The 20,575-nt window shown below is 34.9% G+C and overlaps 2 protein-coding genes across 2 annotated transcripts in view; one reads left to right on the top strand and one right to left on the bottom strand.

The window, feature by feature from the left end:
* Rpn2 (Regulatory particle non-ATPase 2) overlaps positions 1–20,501 on the bottom strand; it is a 41,718-nt gene extending 21,217 nt beyond the window's left edge. Inside the window, exons 1-10 of the mRNA XM_034330043.2 lie at positions 20,344–20,501; positions 19,966–20,083; positions 19,718–19,887; positions 19,439–19,647; positions 18,900–19,358; positions 18,609–18,835; positions 18,279–18,531; positions 17,996–18,184; positions 14,428–14,643; positions 13,728–13,792 (exon numbers count right to left, since the gene is read on the bottom strand). Coding sequence (XP_034185934.1) covers positions 13,728–13,792; positions 14,428–14,643; positions 17,996–18,184; positions 18,279–18,531; positions 18,609–18,835; positions 18,900–19,358; positions 19,439–19,647; positions 19,718–19,887; positions 19,966–20,083; positions 20,344–20,374 — 1,937 coding nt within the window. The 5' untranslated portion in view covers positions 20,375–20,501. The remainder of the gene's footprint in view (positions 1–13,727; positions 13,793–14,427; positions 14,644–17,995; positions 18,185–18,278; positions 18,532–18,608; positions 18,836–18,899; positions 19,359–19,438; positions 19,648–19,717; positions 19,888–19,965; positions 20,084–20,343) is intronic.
* Positions 16,221–17,958, top strand: LOC117606965 (inactive pancreatic lipase-related protein 1). The gene is made up of 7 exons (XM_034330064.2): positions 16,221–16,370; positions 16,443–16,608; positions 16,732–16,880; positions 16,951–17,205; positions 17,330–17,518; positions 17,609–17,732; positions 17,853–17,958. Exons 1-7 carry the CDS (start codon positions 16,343–16,345, stop codon positions 17,908–17,910), a joined length of 969 nt encoding a protein of 322 aa, XP_034185955.2. The 5' UTR covers positions 16,221–16,342; the 3' UTR covers positions 17,911–17,958.
* Positions 20,502–20,575: the final 74 nt, after the last annotated feature.

The raw sequence follows: 20,575 nt of genomic DNA, 5'->3' as shown, positions 1-20,575 counted from the left end.
CGCTAACAATATTCCTAGCGAAGCATACTCAAACACAAGAATAGACGGCAAATATTTAAATTTAATTTTCTCGAAAACGAAACCGCAAAATTTATTTCACACTTTCCATCTGTTTTTCATCCAGAATCCAAGATATTCCACGTAATCCCATTGGTAACTTCGTTTTAAATGTAAAAATTTTAAAGATTTTTCTTGTGCTCTGTGATTCTCAAAATAGTCACGTTTTTTTATCAAATCTCATCGATTCTTTTTTTCTATCAGTGAAACTAGGGAGCGAAGAAAGATACACTTGCTTGTTTTTTCCGTTCTCAGAAAGTGGCAACGAGAAAGCGTTTGTTGAAGAAAATTGATAATCGATGAAAGGAAAAATAGATTCCTGTGAAATTCACGAGACAAATAGAAGACTTAAATTATGCGATAAAATATACTCTTTTTGTGAAAATTTCTTATAAGGCAAAACCTTTTAAACCTCTTTTTCCTAACATTTGCGAAGCTCCTGAATTTTTAAACAGGACAAGGTTTTGCATCGTGGAGATAAGAGACTTTTAATGTGTCTATCTTTATTTTCGTTTTATTTTCGTTCATTTCAATGGAAAATAGGAAGAGTAAAATTCATGGAAAAAATATCGTCAAAATAGCAGAAACGAGAACAGGGGAGCATTATGTGGATAAACTGTATCGTTCAAATATGCTTCCCAAGGTTAGAGACAAACGAGATAAAGAAGCAAGAATTCTGTGCGTTACTCGAGAAACAAGGCATTCGATACGTCTCGACAACGGAAGGGTTGTTTGTGGTTCAACGAAGGAAGGGTTGTCCGCGTTATTACGTGTCTACGCGTCAATCAGAAATTCGAGTACCATCAGAGCTGGACGAGGATGAGTCCAGCCTAAATTCGAGTCACTGCCAAATGCACTTGTGACAAGAGTGCGCGTTCAGTGATTCAGTCTGAAGCAAGGATGATATCAGGATTAGACGAAGATGTTTTCTAATATCAAAGCTTTCACAGATAATGTATGAAAGAACATTCGTGAACGAACCTTCAAATATATTTCAGTCAGAAACAGAACTATAACAGTTGAATTCGAATCACGTCCAAGGGCTTGTTTGTTTCGAAACACCCACGCGGATGTTGACGCATCTGGTCGAACGCATCTGCAGTTTCGTTGAAGAATAGCACAGCATCGCCGAGTGTTTCAACCCCAAACACACATGGATCGACACTTGTCACGAATGTACTACAATTCCTGTGTTCATTCTTCAACGACTTGCATGTTATAACTCGAAGTAATTGCGAATCCATTCAAACATCGTATCGTATTTTCCGAAAATGTCGATAAGTCATAGGGTGAATTAATTGGAACATTGATTCAATAAGAAACGTGCCAGGTACCATCGATGGTCGGACATTAATAAACCACGTAGTCGGTAATGGAACCATTATTGTTCATTGAATTTTTAAACCACCATACTTTCAATCTGTTACGACGATTAATACGATGAAATACACATTGGTCACGGTGTTTCAACGGATAAAATTATGATTCTCTTCTGCTATTCAGCGATGCTTCTGTATCATCGAGCCATGCGAAACTGTTTATCTTTCATTTTATCCCCATTATTTCTATCATTACCAGAGCGTCAATGTTTATGCAAAACCATAGGTATATTTCACGTAAAAATACGTGAAATGTCAGAATATGGAAAATTTGCGAAATATACAAAATTTTTAACACGTTCAACACGGACACCGATTTGCATTGACTGTGATTTCAGCGATTTCAGTACGACGTATTTATGCTATTAATACCGATATTAGCAGTATTACTAATAACTAAGTGGCATGATGGTAAGAGAACAGCATTCAGGAAACTAATTGGCGCATCAACGTTATTTTCGAGATGAACGTTCGTTGGCCACGCTATCTATCTTCTCCAATAACGACGTGAATCTTATTACAGGTGTTCACGTGTGCCTGGCAAATTGAGCTGGATTGCGTAAATTAAAGCGAAGCACTTTGCCATGGATAGGTACGGTGAAAAAAAAGAGCGCGTTTTCAATTTCACAACGAGGACGCGTTGGTCTGCCGATTTTATTCGATAAATCACGGACGATTGATTGCCAATTGAATTGAAAATAAATCACTGCTACATAGTTCGACCCACGTACGTGTACATTTAACGAACACATTTATGTAGAACGATTCGTTAAACATATGGCACTGAGTTATTATTATTTTTTTTAATTTGTATACAGAGATGGAAAATATGTAAATTGTGCGCGTATATCAATGTTATTAAAAAAAATTTATAGTAAGGTGGCAAATTAACCATTTTTTTTCCTTACAACCCGTGTGTAATTTTCAGTGAGGTAACAAACGTGTTAACATTCTCTCAATTTTCTTTTCTTTCTTCCTTTTAAGTGATGCATTTAGGAAAGTACCTCTACTGTTCTACAGAATCAACAAAGAGGAAAAGAAACACGCCATTGGGATGCTCATCAAACTGTGAGCTTACCTACATCCCGGATAAACTGTGTTGCACAACACAACCAGCTTGTTTGCGGAAACCACACAAAGCTGTTCGTGGTTGTAACACGAAACCCGGGAATTGCAATAATTTATCAGGTTGCCATAGGAGATAGTGACAAGAACAGCTTGGTATTAGTTAAGCTGTGCTTCGGGAAGAAACTTTTGGCAATGAACAATATCACTGGTTAAAGATTATGCGTGTTTGTATAGTGTTTAAGGAGAGAGAAGATGGAAATATACATCTAGAAACTTGCTTGAATAATTCAAGATACCTGTGCGGAACAATACGTGCTCAACGAGATACGAAATTTATAATGAACTTAATGATCTTAGTTCCACAGCATTTGGCTTTTGCACATGTTAGACTGACTTTGACTTTAATTGCATCTTCAGTTTATAATTCTACGAAAATATTTTAGCGATTGTTAGGTTTTAAAACAAAATAGAAAAAAGATAATATTTAGAAAAAGCAACTTGTTGGAAAATAATTTTTATAAGAGAAAAATTTGAATCCACTTGTGGTACTGTAAAAAGAGAAGTGCAAAATATAAGGAGGAAGTTCATTATTCATTAATCAATTAATTATACCCTGTTTATATCAATTTCTTCAATTACTGAACAGTAATATAGAAACGATTAAATTTAATGAAACTCATTCATTATGCAGGAAGTAACTGCATCATAAACCTAAGCGTTCAAGATTTATGTATCCTACTTCGTTGAATAATTCCTCTGTATAAACTTTTATAAGTAACAAAATAGCATGTGCTTTATCAAGTTTAATAAAGCCTATTTACTTTGCAAGGTTAGAAAAAAAAAAAGTTTTGTTCAATTCGAAGATTGTTAAACTTTCGTCAGATTATAAATAAACAAAATTAACTTAAATACGCTTAATAAATAATAGAAAGCATACACTAAATAACGCACTTTGTTGTGAAACAATATCACAATCCATTCGCAAGATACAAGCGATTGAATAAGGCTTGAAGGAGCTTAGCTCCCGTTCAAGAAATCCACGCGACGCGACGTTAAGAATGAAAGAAATTCCAAGAAACACGCTGACCTACTTTCACTTCCGAGAAACGTGCGTACGTCTGTAGTAATAGTAAAAAAAAAAAAAAAAAAAAACACGTGACTCAGCAGCTGTCATTCATCACATTACTGGGAACCGTACCGTATCGTAGGTCAGCTGACACGCGTAAGTGAAAGGTCCGAACGCACGAACAAGAAGGAGGTGCTTCGTTTTAATTTACGATATCTCGGCAACAAAAAATGATATCGATGTACAGTAAAAACTATATTAAAGCAGAAGATTTTCCGCTTAAATTGGTACTAATCATTATTATATTATTTACCCTTAATCTTTAGAAATATTAATTGAAACTTAGTTGAAGGGCAGCTTGAAAAAATTTCGAAACAGCAAAAAACTATCATAAAAAGAGAAAAGGTCGTCGCATCTTCGTTTTTTATTCCCAAATTAAACCATGAAGGTTTTCCCTGACAGGTTTCATTTTCACAAAAGACAGACGCGAAAACTGCATTACGAGAACAGCTTTGATAGGATAACGTGAATTTAAACCAGCGTCCGCATAAAAAAATGACACGGGGCTATGCTTGATGCATCGATTTTCGAATTTATTTGCCCGTGTTTAACGCAGTCGAATACAGGAAATGTGGAGAGAGAAAGGAAATAAGGGATTAAAGAACGGGAAGAGCGAGAGAAATTTAATCAGAATCCGGTTATCCTGCAAAAAGGGTTTCGAGAGTTCAATTTTAAGTAAAAATTTTTGTTCTCACTTTTATGAATTCTCTTATTCGTTAAAATTCATCCTTTTTCTCGAATGTAACTGTACAATTCTATTATTCTAATTAACATCTAACATAAGGAATTTCCAACTAGAAATTTCAAATATTTCGAACTATCTTGAGAAATAAAAAAAAACAGTAAAAATCGGAGATTTGAACTTACAAAATTGGTTCTACTTTACGAATGGAAGAGATTAAACTGCAAACTGAAGATTTGAATACAAAATTTCATTATCTAAGTGATTAGTATTATGAGCGAAAGTCAGCTTGTTCTTTTAATTGCTACACCCGAGGAACGTTTAATACGACAACCTTATCTTTGAGGATTAAAGAAAGAGTTTGAACCGTTTAACAGTGCATAAAACTTTTATCTTTAACTAGTCGACTATCGCGTGTATTTTATAAGGTGGAACTTGCAAATTTTCTCAAACGACAAGATAACTTGTTGAACTAATTGTAAGACACGATTATTTAGCTTGGAATACGCGTCTTGTGCTTCGGGCCTTGAACCGATTAAACCGACCGGTGTAATTAACAGGCAATTTGTAATTATCGGCGATTCAAGAGGATCTGCCCTGCCCGTTGCTTCGTTCTGCATCGGGAAAATTGCTCGAAACAAGTAAACTACAATTGTTGAAACGCTCGTTAGAGATTCTTGTCGATTTGCATTTTGGCGATGTCCGTTCAGTAAAGTGTCGCTTATTTAAGGTATATTGTAAAAATCAATTGTTTTATTACTTTAACTATATAAAAACGAGAAGAATAATAACATACAAGTACAATATTTACAGAAATTGCTTCGAAGAGTTGAAGGATATAGAATTGTTTTTGGAGAAAGAAGAAAAGTTGCAGGTGAAATTCATTTTCGATTTATAACCGAAGAGGTGTTCGTGTCAATTTCCGGAGGGTATGTGCGAAGAAAAATGATTATGTTCGAGGAAATCGAGCCCTACGTCTTCCCCGTTCGAGCAACGTGTTTTCTTCCCGTAAATTAACAAGAAACTTTCAGCCATGATATTAATTCTTTATACCAAAGCAGATTTTCGTGAAAGGAAACCGATCGTCGTCGTTTATAACTTTCGAACCGTGAGAAAATTGTTCGTGGTGCCTTCGAGCGGTTCGTTAAACTGTTACCCATTAGTTTAATGAAAACCTTCGAATCAGCTGTTTAAGCTTCTCTTCAATTTTTCCTTAATTTAACGCTGTGTCGAATTTTTAATCGTATTTCCTCTTTGAAGATTAACATCATTTTTTCACCTTCAATTATTCAACTCATCGTCAGAAGCTGATTAATTTCTCATACCTTTGGTACCATTATATTTTAAGCTTTTAATTTAACTTTTTAGATTTTTTAAAAATTATTACTATAATTTTCAATTTGAAACTATCTTCGCGAAATAAAAAATTCTTTTCACTATATTATTGGAATGTAGTCAATTTTATAAATCAATTTTTAATAACGAAATCGGAATTGAGAAAGGATTTGGAAGTTTTATGGCGATAGCGATTTAAATAGAAATTGCATTCGTTCCATTTCAGAATTTATATCGTTTCTCAATTTCATATTTTAAATATTTCCATGAAAAACAGACAAAGAGAACAGAAAAATTTATTGTATCCAATATGTGTTGCTAAAATAGCGATGAACAGTGATCAAAACAAAAAATATTCTCTTACAAAGGTAGTATGCACCGAACATTTGTGACAATAATGTTTTATTATTTAAAATATCATTTGGAAATGGGTTACAAAGTTCCTCGATCCTTTTTATTAATAAAAAGTCCTGGATGTTTATGCCAACAATTTATAAATGTCAAGTATTCTATAGGCTGTGAAATGAATAATATTTCACAATGTATGTATAACAAAGAATAATGTAAAAATAAAAATACCGACGTCACGAATACCTAACAGCTGTTGTCAAATTAAAAAAGAAGCGTCTTTTAAAATACAATTCTCCTACTAATTAAAGGAAAAATAATAATTGTTTTTGAAATGCAAAATAATATTTGCTAATAGGTACCGGTGGAATTTTTCCCAACGTTCTGGGGAAACAATAGCGACTCCACTCAACGTCCGGTTATTTTCCTTCGAGTTCGGAACGGATGTCAGTAACAGGTTTCCGGTAGTGTCACCCGAGCCCCGAGAGGGCAGGAATTATCGTGACGAGGCAAAGAATAAAATATTTATCCGCAGAGACTTGCCAAAGCGAGAATGTACCAATTATCGTTGAGGAGCTCGTCGCTGACGAATAATGGAATACATTTTTCGACGACAAAAATGAAACAAGATCATTTTTATCAAAGAAAAAATAATTTTTAGTGCAGTTTCGTAAAGAAATAAGAGTGAATGTTATAGAGTGGATACCTCACGGTTTCATACGTCTTACGGGATCGAGAAATGAAATAGAAATAGAAATAGAGGAATAAAATGGTTTCCAAGAACAATGATATATGCATACCAATGGGTTCCATTCTGACGAGAAACGTTGAAAAGGAGAACGAACATGTTAGAAGCGAGCAGAAAATCCAGAATATAATTGGCGCGAAAATCGATATCATGAGAACGCACATGTGCCATTAATGCAAATTTACGTCGAGTTGCTTTCCATTTTCAGGATTAATTAGCCGTACCACATTCGTATAATTTCCTTCTCTCTTTCTGTATTTTCCAGAAGAAAGAAACTTTTCAATCAATTCGTTGTAATTCACATAAATTTCCAACAAATTAATCTATTACCCTAAAATTGAAATAATTTTGAAATTATTAAATAGATAAAAGTAAAAAGTTTTCATGTTCATTAGCAACGTTAATTACTTAACATCTCTACCGTCAAGGTTTAAATTCACCATGAAAATCTCATAAAAAATTCCAACGTTAACCGCTTGAAAATGTTCGTAAACTACCTTGCGAAATATTCTAAGCGGAGGAAACGTATAAGACGTTTAAGGAAAGTCTTCGTTGGCACATCGACCAACGAAGGAAGAACGTTCATATTTCAAACGTTTCCTGCATGAAAATCGTTCGAATCCCCTAGAGAGGGTTGGAAGTGTTCCTCCAGACCGTCGACCATTTATTAGACGAAACTAGAAACCAAGAAGATGAAGAAGAAATATAGTTTTCCACTGCTCTATCCTCCTGTCGTAACAGAATTTTCAGATACAGAAACCTTCAGTTTCAGATTTATACTATCAATCAAAAGTATAGATTCATTTTATCCAAAATTACATAAAAAAATGTACAGAGTACAAATTAAATTATCATTGCGGCTCTCCAAGAGTTAAAGAAGAAAAATTAAGTTATGTTATGTTAAATTAAGATGTTGATTCATTAAAATTAAATTTTCTTAATATAACCCTGTCGTTTCCAAATTATTTAACAATTGCAGACAAAAAACTTATTTCTTCAAATGATAAAATGCTCCTACTTCTACATATATTTCACTCGAATGTGGAGCAACTTACATTGCACCCGAGTGTATGATAAAATTTACCTATTATTTTCTTCGAGCAACAATCCAGCTGATAAAAGAAATAAGAGCTCGGCAAATGAAACACCGTAGAAAACTTCTTCCTCGCGTTTCCGCAGAAAATTCCGCGAAATCGTGTAGCGTTTACGTGGGTCCGCGGAATATCTTCCGTGGATTATGGAAATTTCATGGTTGTCCGCTCGATTACAGTGAAAAATCGATAAAGATCCGTAATATGGAAATGGTGGAAAGTTTTCCGCTTGCTGGAAATCCCGAGGGCTCACCAGGGAAATATCGCGACGGTCTTTTTTAACGTGGACGCTTGCTTGTGTTTTCGACGAAAGAAACGTGTTGCCACGTTTGTGACAAGTATACGCGTACACTTGTTCAACAAAGGACGGGAAAATAAATCCTTCCTGGGTAACTTATGGTACGAAAATCTGACGTTTAGAGCCTTTTTAATCGTGACCCAGATCTATGAAACGTGTACAAAAGTGCATCGATTAAAATGTGGAATTCGATTTCCTAAATTAACTAATTTTTTTGTATGAAGCAGCAAATTTAATAATTTGCAATAATATTTAGCATGCAAATATTAATGTGAATATTTTGTAATTACAAGGCTAGAAATACGGTAATTTTGTTTGCAAATAATTGTTCGGTTAACCAACGATCAGCGTTCACGACCACGAATCAATGTCGTTTAATTCGTCCTATTTGCAACCACGGGAACAATTTACGACCGTTTCAGACATGGTGCCTGCCAAAATAAACGTTCAGCCTCGTTTCAGCGAGTTTTCTCTGCGCTCGATAACAGTTGCCGCGTGTGATTTGCCATACAGACAAATCGAACTCGTGCAAAATTTACATTGTTCAAATTCGTTTTGACGAACGCCCGTGAAAAATGCTCGTCGACGTATTACACGTCAACCACACGTATCATCGAGAGGCATATTTTACATCTACTCGAATTGTATTCTCTCTTTTTTAATATCTCGCGTCTCTTTTTTCTTCTTCTCTAATTTATGTTCTTCGTGGTTTGTAATTAATATTGCTTCTAGTAAAAATAATTGTTGGAATTAAACGAAAGCATTATGAAGTACAAAATGAAATTAAAACTGGGGCTCTCTCCATGGTTCGCCGCTTGGAGGGGACACGTAAAACATTTGTAAATTTTAGATTTTATTAGTTCCTATAAAACTGTTTGCACGATACATCGAATAATGCTGGTTTAAATGCATGAAATTCAATGAAACCATAATATTGGCTGACTGCGTTTGAATATCGGTCCGTCAATCGTGGATCTCGAGCGAAATAAACCGGTATATTCATGGGTATAGCAGATTCTTCAGGATATCGTCAGACAATTTGCATAATAAAAGCGAAGCAGCTGTGATGCAGAATTTTCTTTCACAACAATGAATACAAATACAATTCGATAACTAAAAGTCGTATTAGATTTTCTACGTTTCGAAATGAAACAGGTGATATTTGAACAGCGAGCTACCATAATTTTGAAAGGGTTTTATGGAAATGTTATTCGTAAACTTTAGCTTGGATAACCTGTTATAGGTACCTACGACGTTACTTCACTCGAACAAGTATTATTATAAGTAATAATATGAAGGTGTGTAGCGATGGGTGCAGACAGATTGATTGAAAATATCAAGCGTGAAAATTGAAAATTCGAGCAATTCACACACGATCGATCATCCGAGCTTTTAATGCGCAAATATGTAGGTGCGTGCACGTGTGAACGATGAAAAACTAACAAGAGTAATTTATAAGCTGAACCAGCACCTTTTCAATAAAATTCAATGAAAATGTAGGTGACAATAAATAAAAACAAAACTCATTGAAATGAAATATTTTTCCCTTCTGCGCCCATTACTGTCGTTTATTTAAACACACCACTGCAATTTAATTCGCAACTGCATTTCCTTGTGCGTTTCAATGCTTTTGTTTCGTCTTGACTTTGATAAACGACTAGTTACAATTGCACAAATATCGTAAGACAATCACGTTTCTACCCTCGTGCATCAAACTTATCTGAATGGCAAGGTAGAATTACAGAGCGCACTCGCGCGTGAAATATCGCAGGGAAAAATGTGTGGAAAAATAAATAACCGTACAAGCATATCGCATTTTGGCCAGAGAATTTCAGAAAGCCTTATCGACACCTGGAACGAAGAAAAATCGATGCACCCGTTGAAACGTTAATGTTCGCCACTCGCGAAAACGATCAACGTGGAAGATAGAATATTTTCGTGAATATTTATCTTCGATACGGTAAGGTTATTCAATTTCAACCTACACTATCTTAATGGTTTTCCTGTTTTCAATATCCCTGTCATTTCTCCAACTATAAAATGTTAATGCTTTTTTAAAAAAATCACGAAATTCGTTAATGATAATGAAAATCCAAGATTTAAATGCTTCTAAGTTAATATCTGTGTTATTTCAAGCATAAAGTAATGTTTGCTTCATTTAAACAAAGTAATTACGAGAAAGCAAAGTGTAACTGTACTTAAATATCGTGATGTTCAAATATAAACGGGGGTTACGATAAGTAATTTCAAAGTTTCCACCAGCAGTATGTGTTTCATAATGATACGAACTATCTGATTAGAACGCTTAATATCTGCTATTACTGTTAACGTGTTGTACTCGCCAGAGAACAAGTGCAATTATCATGAATGCAGGCGTGCATGTTAAGAGACTTCCACAATAATTAATGGTTACTTGAGTAACTCAAAGGAAAAACGACTTTTCACCGTACACAACCGCCCGTAGTAGCAGGGGGTGTAGGAATTCATTAAACAAGAGAAAAAAAAAAGAACGCTAATGGCATTCGATGCAACGCCCACGAGCATCGAAAGAGCTAATACGAATAATGTAAGGGGTTAAAAGGAGTAAAAGCCTCTTCTACGTTTTATTAACGACGATTAATTAATTCCGACGCGTATAATTTTGGAAAATTTTTATTAATGACCTCCCCAAAATAAAATTTCTATAGACCTCGATGGAATTTAATATTTTTCTGTCGTATGGTCGAATCCAGGTTTCACCATTAATTTTAATACACTTTTACTATTCGTAAATACTTTTGAAACTGAATAATTTGAAAATGGGAGTGTTATTAAACTTTAGTTACGCACTAACAAGCAGGATGACAGGTTCCGGTGAAAAGGAAGTTTGATAATCACGTCACTTCAAGGAAATTATTGTTGCTTCCTGACGTTATAGTAGGCCACGGTAATTAATCAGAGACTCATTTGGGAGGCAAGTTTATTAATCCCTCGTCACGCGTCGTATTCCAATTTACTATAGATTCGTTAAATTTTATTGTTAGAGCATGAAATTCTATGAAAATAAAAGCAAATTTCCAAACATTAAATGTACAAAGACTATGTTTTATCGTTAAATTATTAAATTTCTGCATTTCATATGAAAAATTTTTGGAAATTGAAACGTTCAGAATAGTTCGACGTTGAATTGCAATTAGCTTTCTAAGAATAATGGATTGTTCAAATAGACTGTATGCAAATACAATTTGCACTGAAAGTGCATTTCTCCTATGAAACACTGTGAAACCATTTGCGGTCATGTTATTTTAATTTATAAAATACACTTGTAATTTTAAAAATTTCAATATCAAAATCAAACGATCGTCAATTAATATCCTTAATAATTAGTTAAAATTCATCCACTTTTACTAACAAAGACAATTAACGTGATAAAATCAATTGACAGAATTTGATATCGATGAAAGAACTCGTCCCATAATCTAGTCACGATTCGTGAATCCCATTTAGTGGATGGAAATCCTCGTCTCGTCCTAGTAGAAATTAATTTACATTTATCCCTCGGCTACCAGAGCGTTGATTAAAATCGGTCTTAACGGATCTCTGGCTAAAATTCGTCCGCGGTCCTTTCGACATCAAAGTCAAAGTAAATTTCACGAGTCACAGTAAATATTCGATTAGTTTTCAAACGAAACAGAAGTTCTTCCCAGGCGAGAAATGCAATGGGAAGAGCAGCATGAAATTTCAAATCCCTCGACCGTTCGAGTGACAAGACTTCACGAAGACAGACGGACAAGTTTATATTCACAGGGAACAGAAATTTTCGAGCGAGAGGACAACGACGAAAGCTTCTCCAAATCATCAACTCCTCGTAAAGGCTATCGTTAACACTCGAACGATCACTCCCACGTATTCGTTATTTTCTTATTTTTATTTGTTTTATGAAATTTCGAGTTTTCGTGCTAGCAAGATCCGACTATTTATCCTTACTGACACTTCGTTCTAGATAGCCACGAATAGTACGATCGAGTGTTTTCAATTAAGAGTTGAATACCTTGGACCCAATATCGATTACCGCGACGGATCGAGATTCATTGAGTTCACTAAAAAAAAAGAAAGAAAGAAAGAAAGATTCTAACAGGCTCCCTTGAACGTTCCCTCAATGCCGAGGGGAGATCCTTTTTATTTATCTGTGGGAGGATTGATACCTTTCGTATCTAAGGCTTGGACTATGAAATCGATGATTGCACTTTGTAATCTGCGTAGGTCAATAGAAGTGGTTGGATAAACTTTTTGGATGAATATCGATGAAAATGGACCGATGATTTGATGAGGTTTCGAGTGATATTTGTCGTGAAAACAGTGATTGAAAAATATATTGAAAAGGCTTGATGAAACAAACAACTTGATACTTTCAAAATTTGTAAAATTTTATAGTATGAAACTTTGTTGGAAATTTATACTTTGCTAGGATTAAATACTTATGATTTAATTATGTGATTTGGAAGAAAGTCTAGTTTGGATTATTAGTTGACAAGTTTTAAATTATTGACTCTGTTCATTATCAATTTAAATTGCAATCTCTTTCGGATCTGCAATAATTCATTAACTTTTAACAGTGTTCTGATAAGCTGACGTGTCATTGATTAAAGAGGACCATCGTTCGTCTCTCGAAGGTAATTCGAAAGAGGACACGATCATGAAGAAATAAGAGATTACATCATTGTACAATGTTATCTTTAGATTTAAATTTAATTAAATATAAATTAATCCGTGTGTGATCTCGCAACAAGAAAACCTCCTTACCATTTAATGTAATTTACATTTAAAAAGAGCAGCACAGTTTCAGATTTAATACGTCAAACTTAGAGGAAGTTCTAACGAAGTGTACGAAAATTATTTTGGTTAATAGATCGTATGATAATTATAAATTTGATACTAGCTAATTATTCGTTCATTTATCCGATTGATTGATTACACGAGAGCTCTCAAATAAATGATTTATTAATATCTGGACGAGTTCAAAGCACTATTAAATTATTTAAATTTATTTCGGATCTGTTCGACTTGCTCCTTTATTCAATTTAATTTATCAAACGTCACTCGTTATTAATTAAACAAAAAGGAGAAGAGATAAATTTGGGAAGTTATCTAATCCAATAAGTTAATTTTATAAAAAATTCTCTAATTTTAAAAAGAAACCGATTCTTAATTTGATCCTGAATAGAACCAAGAAGGGGAATTGTTTTTACTTCACGGAGAAACAGAAAATAACGGGGGATAAATGAAACGAAAGGATTAAAGATTATCATCTCGATAAATTATTAATAGAGAAGGAAAAAAATCCGATTCTTCGTTACGGAATTAACATAGAAATATGAAAAGTTCAGCGATTCGAATGCCTTCTTTTCTACGCATACTTGCGGCCTCCTCTCGAACAAAGGATCACCGGTGAAAATAACTTTCGTTGACATTATTAAAAGCCGGTGGATCCAGGTTATCCCTGGCAAGCATGGAATTTCCAGACGTACACCGATACGAACCGGCCACCGAACAATTCGCATTCCTGGGGCTCATATCGACCCCAGCCGGGCTTAAGTATTCTTTGCAAGTACTCACCTGAACAGCAGGAATCCTAGACCGGTCACTGCAGCTCGTCGAACGTCGTCGTTTACATCGGAGACCTGAATTGAAAACACCCTTTCGTTATGAACAAAATTGTTGAAAAAAATATTAAAACAATTAATTTGATGCAATGAAAATAGACCTATGCTATAATTGTAATTGCCCTAATTTTCCAATTTAACTGATCTCATTTATAAGTAGGTATAAAATATTTTCTAAACGTTTCAAAAAAGAGCAATGTGTATTTTATTAAATAATAGCACTGACTGAGTTATAAAGTTCCTATCTATTATGTTATCTGTAATAATGGATTATTTATTATGAGTTATTGTTAAAGAAGATCCTATTGTCCATTAAAGAAAATTAGATACACTCATATCTATTTAGTAAGAATAAAACTGATTATAGTCACGTGTACAATCTATCCAGCATTTTAAATCGTATTTGATAACACAGATCTTCAAGAAGGTGAACTACTATCTACGATTGTTTGAAACTAAATTTATCAAACATTCCAGCAAGTAGTAATGACAACAAGTTAATGACCATTTAAAAAACAAACAAGAAAATAGAAATATCGAATATAGATAATATACTGATTATTTACTATGTTTCGGATCATAAGTTTATATTTGTATAAAAGAGGATTGAAAATAGAAGCAAGTAAAATCATCGGTGAATAGAAGAAACTTACAGCAACGTGTAGCAACTTCCGGATGGCCTGGTTATTTCCGGTCCCACAATAGGCCATCGCCAATGTGTACATGCCACTCCTTCGAAGTATCGGATCCTTATCAGCGCAAAGGGAAGTGACCAAAGGATCTGCTTCTTCAAGGCGACCGTACATGGTAAATGCAATACCAACGGCTAATCCTCGGAGAATTTTCTCGTGTTGCGTTTCTTGGGCATACTGGAAACGAGAAAATACTGAAACTTATTCCAGGTGGAAATTCAAATTTCTATTATTAAACCTAAAAATCACGCGATTTAGAAATTAAATTAATTTCCACTTCCAATTAAGAATTATTTTATTAACTGATATTTAAAAATAAAACAGAAGTCGAGCAAATTTAATTGTTCGAACTTGTAAAAAATATATCTATCAATTGATCAAGATATTAAGAGTAGAATAATACGAATAATACGAATAAACATCAAAACACATTGAAAAAATAAATAAGCTACAAGTTATTCGTATGATAAAATCTTGATTACATAAACTCTTGATATTAAACAAGAAAAATCCATCAAAAATATTAGAAATATTAAATGAAAAAATAAAAATATTTACTCCTTGTTAGCACGATAAAATCCTGATCGGTATTTTATTAAAATCTCGTGAAATTCAATAGATTGGAGAATCTTTTGAAGGTTTATCGTTTAACGCAAATTTTCAAGGATGAAAGGAAATTCAGCTAGCTTCTGGATAGGTAAAACAACTCTGACAAAGCGATGCAGTTTGTCCTGCGGCTATTTTTCCGGCAACAGTAAGTGGATTTCGTTGTTACTCCGAGGTAATCGTCTCACGAAGAAATACGACATTGCGTTATTTCGAGAACAAGAATCCCGCGGATAAATGTGAAAAAGAAGGAAAAAAAAAAAAAAAAAAAAAAAAAAGAAATAATCCAACGTGATAAAAGAATAAGCTTTCCTTGATAGATTGATTTGTTTTGTTCCTGTTTCCTTGTCCGATAACAAGTGATTATTTTTTGTTCTTATTACAAAGATGAAAATATCAGACAATGCTATTAGTCATTTTAATCATAAAACTGACGTTTCGAAATTTTGCATCTTTTTTTTGCTTGCTTCATTTTTATTAACACACTGAATATTGCGGAAGTCATCGATGACCAACGCAACGCCGCAAGATAGGAGAATATTATTTCTGCTAATAATTAATTTTTTCTATTTCAAATTTTGATATGACAGTAAACGCGTTAACGTGACTGCGATAAGAAAGTATTACTTCATAATACTTGATCTATAAGTAGATAAGATATTAATGTTAAAATAATGAAGGGGGTCCTGAAATATCCAAGGTTTCATCTGAGAGATTTTAACCCAATCACTAGATTCCACGATAACAGCATAGAGATTAAAACCTGTATCTCATGCGTTATGATTAATGTATCAAAAATATAATTATTACACGCACTACGATCGAGTGATTGTGTTGAAATGTTATCTCAAATTATTTAATCTGTTAATTATTAAATCACGTTCGATGGACCAGATAATAATTATCGTAATTTCCTCTGTTAACATATTTTTGATAATCAGCGATAAAATTTTGTGACTCCACCATACATTCGTAGATACTGTTAAAATTCTGATTGTGAATACGAACACGTGAGATACGACATCAAAGTGTTAATCAAAATTTCAAATGAGGAAGCTTATCAATCTTGAACCGCTTGAAGCTGTGCTCCAACACATATTCAGATTAATCAGAAACATGAACAAGTAATCGTATATTGGAGGAGAATCAATGGCTTACCGCGATACTATTCAAGTGGACGACCATTGTGTCCATTCAACCTATAAAAGACGACAAATCTGGAAATCAAAGCAGTGTCACCGATTTCTAATCTACAGGGAAGAAAGTGACAATGGTTGCTCCGGCATCTTTGGCATTGCGTTCGTATACAAATATTCTTAACATTAAGAATTAACTGTGAACTTTGGTTAAAAACATTCATTTTGTTACAGTTTATCCAACGCTGCTCACAGCGTTGATGGAAGCTAATTACACTCTCATCCCAACCGAAGATGGAGTACCGCATTTGGTTAAAATCGACTACACACCACTCACGGCAGATGAACTTCAAACTTTAGCTTATAATGTTGAATCTACCTCTTTCACGCTTTTCACACGGTTAAAATTGAATTTTTTTAAGCTTTGAACTCTGGTGTTTATTGCCTCTGTCAACCCATCCCTCGCGCTATGCTTCCCTACAGAAACCCAGGATCTGCTTCACGAAGAATTCTATAATTTTAGGAAGAACCCAACAGCCGGACAAAACCTAAGACTGAACGATGCCAACAGCATTCGGTCGAGCCATTGGGACCCGAATCAAGTCACTGTCTTCGTCACTCATGGATGGAGAAGCAGTGGTACTTCAAGAGCCTGCACGCTCGTGCGTGATGGTAAATAAATTAACACGATGTAACTAAGCCGTTAATCTTTTATAGTCGCCAAGTGCTTTTCTGTCCACAGCGTATCTCAAAGCTACAGCTTATAATGTGATTGTTGTTGACTGGAACTCGGTAGCTTCGAATCCGACATACAGACCAGCTGCCCATGGTGTACCAAACGTGGCTGATCGCGTAGCCAAGTTCATCAATTTCATGAGAACATCAGTCGGTCTGAAAACTCTAGCTACGAAATTGGTTGGACATTCTCTGGGTGCCCATGTATCGAGCTTAGCCGCGAAAACCGTGTCAGAGTCTAGCCCGATAGCTGAAGTTGTCGGTAAGCAAATACAAGTAAAAATAAGATTTCTGAATGGGAAAATGAAGGTAAATGATAGAGCCTATCCACTTTAAGTGTGAATGCAAAGAAATACTGAAACTAATGAATCGAAAACAATATACAGCTCTTGATCCCGCCAAGCCGATGTTTGAAAGTAATGGACCAAACGACAGAGTCGACAAATCACATGCCAAACACGTTCAAGTTCTTCACACTTGTGCAGCGATATTGGGCATTAAAATCTCAATTGGTAGCTCCGATTTCTTTGCTAATGGTGGAGAAAGTCAGCCTGGCTGCGGTATAAATGTAACGGGTAAGAGACTGAAGAAATGAAGTTCGACTGCGCGTAGAATATGGAAATGTATCAACGAATAAGATAATAAATGCTCGTTTCATTGCCCAGGTCAATGTGCTCATGGACGTGCCTACGAATACTTCAGCGAATCCATAACAAACTCGAGAGGTTTCCGTGCCGTTGCTAAGAACGGTGCAATTGCATACATGGGTGGTCCCACTCTTGATCAAAGGTAAGTTTCATTTTATCCCCATATCTAATGATTTTTTCACTAACTACGCCCATTAGAATCACACATTATTACAATGATAAGATAAACAAAGAAAGTTCCTATTAATCATTTTGTTTACAGTGCTAGAGGAAACTATTACTTCGAGACAAACAGCCAATCTCCTTACGCCCGCGGTTAATGAAGCAATGTTATGATACTTGGATGAAAAAAAAAAAAAAAAAAAAAAAAATGTATAAAATAATAAAAATCATGTTTCAACTTACCGCTACCATGTCTTCTATTGCTTGAGTTGATTTAGATCCCAGCATAACCATGCCCATAGCAATGCCCGCTGCTTCGCCAGTAACAGCGTCGTCTTGATAAAGGTTGAATTTCAACTGCTCGTATACATCCTGCCTGTGGGATCCCATAGCAGCTAATCCCAGACCCAAACAACCTCCGTGCCTCACCATCTGTAAAAGAAAACAAACGTTGCTAGTTTGCGATGAGAATTATTTTGTATTTCATTCAATGGGGCGAACAGACAGTTTCAGAAGAATAACGCACCTCGTTTTGTGCGTCCTTTAGTTGACCAAGTAAATAATCTGTAATTGCTGCGCCGTGGTTTGCGTGTATAAGTCCTAACGCGTATAAACCGCCTCCTTCGGAATAACCAGCACCCGCGCCGGTATCCCGCGGGAGATAGGACTGCATCAAAGCTAAAGCTTCTTGTTCGTGACCCCTATGAATCACTCCTAGAGATGCTGTCGCCGTTAGTTTGGCCCAGTTCGTAGCACGAGCCAACCATTCTAAATTATCTCTAAAATTCCATGTTTCTTTAGAATATCGTACGTATAGGTACGATGAAGTTGATTAAACGCAAGGATACGTTCTTACCTTAGAAATTGATCGCTAGTAGTTCCAGAATGCATGTACGCATTCGCGATTACAGTGGCAGTATGACAAATGGAAACGCGTATTGCATCTTTAGTATTCTTCAATATTAACATGTCTGTATGATTACTCCGGATTAAAAATTGTAAATGTAAATCGATCGAAATTTCTCCACCCAAAATACTCGATAAAGCATCTACTCGTTCCTGCTGTTCGCGTTCTTCCGCATTCTAAACAAACGAAATAAACGAATTAATAATATTTCTATAGCATTTATTAAATAATTCAACTTACCAAACTTTCAACGCTGCGTTGAGATTTTTCTTCCGGAGCCGGTGTACTGTTTTCGGGCTCGGCACTTGTAGATTCAGAATTCTCATTGGTAGATGCTTTGACAGCTGGTTTAACGATGGGTTTAACCATAAGAGCTCCTGGAATCGGAGCCGTTGCTCTAAGAGCTTGCAAAACGCGACCGAGGAACTGCTGAGTCGCGGATTCGTACAAGTCGAAGGCAATCTGATAGGCCATAAGGACACAGTCTTGGGAGCCTTTACTTAATCTGTCTAAAAGTTCAGCTACAGCTAATGGATCGTCCAGAAATATCAAGCATTGACACATATTAACGTAATCGGGTGTTCCCAGGTTCCGGTAAAGGCTCACTAAGCAACGAAGTACAGTATTGCGGAAACCACGATTCTGAATGAGACTCATGACAACTTGGAAGGCATAAGACAACATGCCACTCACATCTTCCTAATAATAATAATTTGAGATATAAACATACGTTTTAAATATTTATTTGCTCGCGATAAATTGATTAAAATTTAACTTACTGACTGCATAATTGCAGCTTCAAAAATGTCCATTCTTCTAGTTTCAAGAGCAAGCCCTAAGGCTTGACGATACTGATTATCATCTAAACAACGTTGAAACATTCTGTTCACAATTCCTTCCAATCTGGGATCAATTCCTTTGCTACCTGGTGGTAACTTTCCTTCTGCTTCCAATACACGTTGTTGAGTATAATAATCAATACATTTAGCTGAAACAAAATTTAAATAAAAATACTGAAGCTAACAAAACTTATGATCGATAAGGCACATTGGTAATACCTATAGTGGTATCAACATATTCATTGCGGGCATTTACATCAAATAATTCTCCAGCTCCAAGAGCATAAGTAAGAGAATCTTCAAAACTTCCTAGATGATAATACACTTTACTAGCAACTAATGCAGCTAAATCATGTTGAGGAAATGACTTATCTTCATGAAGAATTTCACTGTAACATAACATATTAATAATTAGAACAAAGAAAAATATCTTCAACATGATAAAACACAGTACTGTTGCTTCATACATTTTTTCTATAGCCTCAGAGATTTCAGGCCAAAACTCGTCGACTATCATGTCTAGCTTCTTTAAAGCAAAGACTTTCAATTCTGGCATTGGTTCCTCCAGAAGGGAGATGATACCAGCTGAAAGGAAACAAAAATTAGATGGTTAATTAAATTATATAAAACATGGAGAAAATATAAAATATCCTAAAACATGATTTAATATAAAATAAACAGTTTTATTTGATATCTGAAAAATAAACTTGAAGGTTATGGTCAACGAGATTTGCAAATCATTGCATGTGCCCTGTTTGATCACTATATGAAAATTAACTAACAAATGCTGAAAAGATAAAATTTAAACATGGACTTTAATAATAAATACTGAATATATTATTTACCAGCTGATGTGATATTCATAGTGGTTTTCATATAATATAACTTCTTTCGGCAAAACGTATTCTTATAGTTTGGTAGCAAGCCACCAACTGGCCAACTAAATTCAATTGAAATGAGTTGCAAAATGTTATGATGATTGCCACTCTAATAAACAAAGATTTGTCACACAAAAGAGATTTTGAAGCTTTTATAATATTCGTAAATGTATTTTGTACTAACAAATAAAGGCAAAAG

Source organism: Osmia lignaria, chromosome 2 (assembly GCF_051020975.1).
Source record: "Osmia lignaria lignaria isolate PbOS001 chromosome 2, iyOsmLign1, whole genome shotgun sequence".
NCBI lineage: Eukaryota > Metazoa > Arthropoda > Insecta > Hymenoptera > Megachilidae > Osmia > Osmia lignaria.
Note: the sequence above shows the minus strand (reverse complement) of the source record. Positions and strands in the feature narration are given on the sequence as shown.

Bases quoted from the DNA above. Each gene is read 5' to 3' on its own strand.
- LOC117606965 (XM_034330064.2), top strand. From the start codon at position 16,343: ATGGTTGCTCCGGCATCTTTGGCATTGC. The intron at 16,609-16,731 runs GTTAAAATTGAA...CTATAATTTTAG, and splicing joins TCTTTCACGCTTTTCACACG to GAAGAACCCAACAGCCGGAC. The intron at 16,881-16,950 runs GTAAATAAATTA...TTCTGTCCACAG, and splicing joins CTGCACGCTCGTGCGTGATG to CGTATCTCAAAGCTACAGCT.